Source organism: Lactuca sativa, chromosome 4, assembly GCF_002870075.4.
Source record: "Lactuca sativa cultivar Salinas chromosome 4, Lsat_Salinas_v11, whole genome shotgun sequence".
Lineage (NCBI taxonomy): Eukaryota > Viridiplantae > Streptophyta > Magnoliopsida > Asterales > Asteraceae > Lactuca > Lactuca sativa.
In genome coordinates, this window is record NC_056626.2 from 326,982,983 (window position 1) to 326,988,054 (window position 5,072).

General features: G+C 36.4%; 2 protein-coding genes across 2 annotated transcripts; both read right to left on the minus strand.

The window, feature by feature from the left end:
- Positions 1–367: 367 nt before the first annotated feature.
- On the minus strand, positions 368–4,400 carry LOC111910568 (disease resistance protein RUN1). The gene is made up of 5 exons (XM_042901441.2): positions 4,262–4,400; positions 2,873–3,986; positions 2,485–2,778; positions 733–2,373; positions 368–485 (listed from the first exon to the last, which is right to left on the minus strand). The coding sequence occupies exons 2-4, from the start codon at positions 3,893–3,895 to the stop codon at positions 787–789; spliced, it is 2,904 nt and encodes a 967-aa protein (XP_042757375.1). The 5' UTR covers positions 3,896–3,986; positions 4,262–4,400; the 3' UTR covers positions 368–485; positions 733–786.
- On the minus strand, positions 3,981–4,735 carry LOC111910561 (TMV resistance protein N-like). The gene is made up of 2 exons (XM_023906397.2): positions 4,391–4,735; positions 3,981–3,986 (listed from the first exon to the last, which is right to left on the minus strand). The coding sequence occupies exons 1-2, from the start codon at positions 4,733–4,735 to the stop codon at positions 3,981–3,983; spliced, it is 351 nt and encodes a 116-aa protein (XP_023762165.2).
- Positions 4,736–5,072: the final 337 nt, after the last annotated feature.

Sequence of the window (5,072 nt, forward strand, 5' to 3'; positions counted from 1 at the left end):
TTTTTTAAAAAAAAATCCCCCAAACGGGACGGACCCCCCACGGGAACGGGGTCCCACGAGACTTTTTGACATCCTTAATCAAGAGAAGAGAATGAGATTAGGATGAACCAAGTTATAAAGAGTCTTTTCAGATTATCAGATTATCTGTGACTAAAATGAAGAAAAATACACAGAACTTCAGTCATGCGGCACTCAGTTCCATAAATACATATTGTTGGTTGAAATTGTAGAAGCTCAAGATCCTGAAACAATTATGACATCAAGAATTAATAGAAGTCCATGGGAACGATGAGAGAAAGTTTAGTTATACCTCAAGAGGAAGACCTATGTAGAGACCAAATTATGAGTAGAGGTTGCTAAGAACAAAGTAACATGGCTTGAGATAAAAATACATTCCCTTACATAGATACCAAACTAATCTCAATTAATAAATATTCATCCCAGTTCCCACGCTTGTTGAAGAAGAACAGACCAGATGCATCTGCCTGATAGAAAACAGTTATATGATCAAATCACTTTTTTGACAAGTACAAAACAGCAATATCAGAGCACATAGATAAAGACATCAAAAGATCTACATGTAACACAAACATTGTCTCTATGTACAGTAAATTGTTACTTGTATCTTTTTAGTTATAATTATTGATTTTGGCTGAAAAATTAATTATCATTATAATAATTTCAAATTTGAAATCAATGTAACATGATGAATAAAAAAAACACAGAAAGTACCTTTTACAATAGTGCTTTTGAGTTGTCTTTTCTGGGCCACAAAACTTCTCAAAATCATCCGTGGAGTATGGTAGAGGAGACTCCTGTTGTGTGTGCCTGAATTATGGGTACCCGTACCCAATAATGTATTTTATATCTGTAGGTATCTGTGGGTATCTGCATCATGGGTGCAAACCCACACGACTTAAGAAGCTGTATTGGCCCAATAATACCCAGACCATTCAACGAAAGAATGCTCTGGGGAAGATGACTTATGCTTGTACCATTTATATGTAACTCTTTTAAACATTCCAAACATCCAAGTTCCTCAGGCAATTTCTCAACTCGAATACATTTGTAGAGATTAAGATATTTTAGACATTTCATCTCGCAGATGCTATTCGGAATATCTTGTAAAAACTCATTCTTCCATAGGCTTAAGTTCTCTAAACATTCTAATTGGCCAAGATCCTCTGGTAACTTCTCAAGCAGCGAACATTCATGAAGTTGAAGATTTTTCAGGCGTTTCAACATGCAAATGCTATTCGGGATATCTTGTAAAAACTTGCAGTTAGTTAGGATTAGCTCCTCTAAACATTGTAATTGGTCAAGATCCTCGGGTAACTTCTCAAGAAGACTACAGAATATAAGTCTGAGGGATTTAAGATGTTTCAACATACAAATGCTATCAGGGAGGTGTTTAATATCTATAGACAACAAACTGAGCCTCTCTAGACATTCTATTTGGCCAAGATCCTCAGGTAACCTCTCAAGTAGCCGTATATCATCAAGTTCAAGAGATTTCAGATGCTTCAACTTACAAATGCTATCTGGAAGATGGTTTATCTTTGTAGAAAACAATATTAGCTCCTCGAGAGATTCCAACTGGTCAAGGTCCTTGGTCACCTCTAGAAAACTACCTTTAAATCTAAGCTTTATTAAACGTTGTAAACCGCAAATGCTTCTTGAAAACATCTCAAGGTTTGTGCAAGCACACATACCTACAGATAAAAGCATCTCAAGATTTCTAGTCAATGAGGGTCGATCTTCTGTATGAAAATATTTAAACCAAAACTTTGGCAAGTTACTTTTAGGGTGAAGCGGGCAACTTTCTAGGGATTTCACAGTTAGATTTAACTCAGCTAAAGGAGCAACTGCAAGTGATTCGTCCACACTACCATATGTATAATTTTTTGATGTAAACAAAAAAGATCTAAACCTCACACAATCACTTAAGTTTACATGGACAAGCTTTTTTAGACATCCAATGGAAGTGCGAAGTTTTACCAATTTACGACACTCTGTGAGAACTAACTTCTTGAGATTTGGAGTCATCCCAATGTCAAGGGTCCTCAAATTTGAATGACTAATTTTGAGTTCGGCGAGCTTTTGACATTCATTGGCTATGAGAAGTTTTTCCAAACAATATGACTTTTGAAGATCTAACTTCTCGAGATTCGGAGTCTGCCCAATGTCAAGGGTCCTCAACTTAGAATTAGTGAGTAGTAAGCATCTTAGATTTAGACATCTTCCAGGAAAGTGAAGTTTTTCCAAATTCTTGCATCCAACAAGAATCAACTCTTCAAGGTTTGGAGCCAGCCCAAGGTCAAGGGTCCTCAAACTTGAACAACTGAGGTCAAGGAATCTGAGCTTGTAAAGAACCTAAAATAAGCAAAAAGAAAAATGAATAATATTGATGTAATAACAAAAGTATGAGTGTATATCATTATAATGAATCATGCGAAACAATCATTCAACCATATATAATTTTACCTTTCTTTCTCCCCCTTCCCAAAGCTGTACAATTTTGCTGCCATCCATCTCAAGTGCAACAAGATTATTTGCTTGAAATGTTTTGGGTAAAGTCCTAAAAGGGTAATCGGTCCAATGGAGATATCGTATAGCATTTGGGAAGTGTGGACTGACTATACGAAACTTAAAATCATTGGAAGTATCTCCACGAACAGAAAAAAATCTAAGTTCCTTCATATTTCTCAGACCTTTTATAAGAATATGCGGATTGAATTTCTTAGTGTGGAATTGTATACATCTTGTTGCTTTTCTACCCTGCAATCCAAAAGAAGTCACCATGAAACTTGTGTCATAATAACTATAGATGTGTTAATTTTTTCCCAACATATAAGTAAAACTTGATCCTTACCAAATCATTGGCCAATATATCTTCAATTTCATCGATTTTCCATAATCGGCTATGCTTGTGAGGCTCATCGGGGTGCGAGCGACGAATAATATTCATAGCCATTTCCTTAAGATGGTCATGCATTCCCACCCACTCATAATCATAAGAATCACAATTAAAAGTTATGAGAGATTTTTGCTCTAGAACTCGTAAACCAATTCTAGCATGAAATCTACAACTTTCAAGTACTTTGATTTCTTTGTTTCTCTCCCAACCTTTTAGGTAGCATGCAATATCTAGGAATATTTCCTTGTAATCGTCTTCTAGATTGGTATAGCTTAATTCCAATATTTTCAGAGTTTCTGCAAGCGGAATTGTTTTTAATCTTTTTAGGGCATCTTCCCATTCAAGCTCATTTTTACCACACAGAAGCGAACCTAAAACTTTAATCGTCAAGGGAAGACCAGCGGCATAGCTTACAACTTGTTTTGATAACTCTTTGTATCGTTGAATTGGAATCTCTCTGCCAAATGCATACGTCTTGAAAAGGCAAATTGCTTCCTTGTTCGATAATAGACTGACATCACGAACGAATTCTACTCCGTGTGCTAAAAGAACTTGCTCATCTCTTGTTGTGATTATAATTCTACTTCCTAGCTTGAACCAATTAAGATCACCAGCTAACGCCTCAAGCTGGTCTATACGATTCACATCATCTAGAACAATAAGAACCTTCCTATGACGCATCATCTTTTTCATTATTTCTTTCCCATCAAAAACACTACTTACATTGATGCCTTTATCATTTAAAATGTCCCGAAGGACTTGTTTTTGCAAAGACTTCAAACCGGACAAAGAAGCATTCGAAACTTCCCTAACATTGTGCACGAAGCTTTTACCTTCAAACTGAAAGGATGTGCGATCAAAAACAGCTCTGGCCAAAGTTGTCTTCCCACCACCTCCCATTCCCTTTATCCCAATCATCCGGACATCATCAGAACCGGTTCCTAAACATGATACTACATCCATGACCCGGGACTCCATTCCAACTAACTTTTCATCAATGTTGAAACTGATGGCACGTAACTCTAGTGAAAGGTCTTCAACTATTTTTTGGATGAATTTAGCTTCATGCCTGCATTTAAAAAAAAAAAAAAAAAATTCAATTAGCCTACTCAAAATCCCACATGACCAGTTACTTTCAGATCTATATATAATATACAAGTATACAACCCCATATGAAAAATAAAATAGATGCACAATCATATTTCATTATTCTTTGCAGAAAGACTAAAAACTCCAGTTAAAATTAGACAAGATGCCACATACCACCCCTTTACATCCAGGTTATACACTAGATCAGTAAATTTTCAAAATTCAAGAATATTGCAGAGATATTGAAAGAATTACCCTTCAGCAGTGTTCTTCAACTCCCATCCAGAGAGATCCGCTGCTTCTTTCAGAGCCAGTCTCCATTTCCCAGAAGCCTCTTCCTTTTCATGTCCTGCAAAGGCCTCTGCCACTGCTCCGCTTTGTTACTTCCGAAGGTTCCACGTTGTAGAAGACTGGGTAAGCGATATGATGGTTAGTCCTTTGACACTCCATTATCTTAACAAGTTCATCCAAGCACCACGATGAAGAGGCATAACTCTTGGAGAAAACAATAATGTAGAATTTGGAGTCTTCAATGGATCCGATGAGCTCATCACTAATTCTTTTCCCTTTTCTGATTCTCTCATCGTCCTTGTAAGTATGAATGCTTTTGTTCTGAAGAGCATGATAAAGATGATCAACGAAGCTCGTACGAGTATCTTCACCCCTGAAACTCAAAAATACATCATACTTAAAGCTCTTATTAGCGGATGAAGTTGAAGAAGACGCCATTTGAAGGTATGATTGAAAGATCTAATAAAAATCAAATCTTTGTTGGCGAAGTCTATGCAATCTGACTGTAAAGAAACATGGATGCGGTGAATCGAGTAAAGAAACTTGGATCCGATAAATCACTTGTAACTTGTAAGGGAATGTGAGCGGAATGTGTGTGTTTGGAAAATCTGGAATTGGGTGGAAAAGAAAAGGGCACTTGTTTGGTCAAGAAAGACACTAGCTTTATTTGGAAAGACAATTTTTATTATCTCTAACACGTCTATATTTCCCTTTTGAAAAAGATATTGCATTATTTGACTATATGCTCCATACTTTTACTTATTATTTTATTTTA

Bases quoted from the DNA above. Each gene is read 5' to 3' on its own strand.
- LOC111910561 (XM_023906397.2), bottom strand. From the start codon at position 4,735: ATGGCGTCTTCTTCAACTTCATCCGCTAATAAGAGCTTTAAGTATGAT.
- LOC111910568 (XM_042901441.2), bottom strand. From the start codon at position 3,895: ATGGAGTCCCGGGTCATGGATGTAGTATCATGTTTAGGAACCGGTTCT. The intron at 2,779-2,872 runs GTAAGGATCAAG...TTTGGATTGCAG, and splicing joins ATATATTGGCCAATGATTTG to GGTAGAAAAGCAACAAGATG. The intron at 2,374-2,484 runs GTAAAATTATAT...TGCTTATTTTAG, and splicing joins GGGAAGGGGGAGAAAGAAAG to GTTCTTTACAAGCTCAGATT.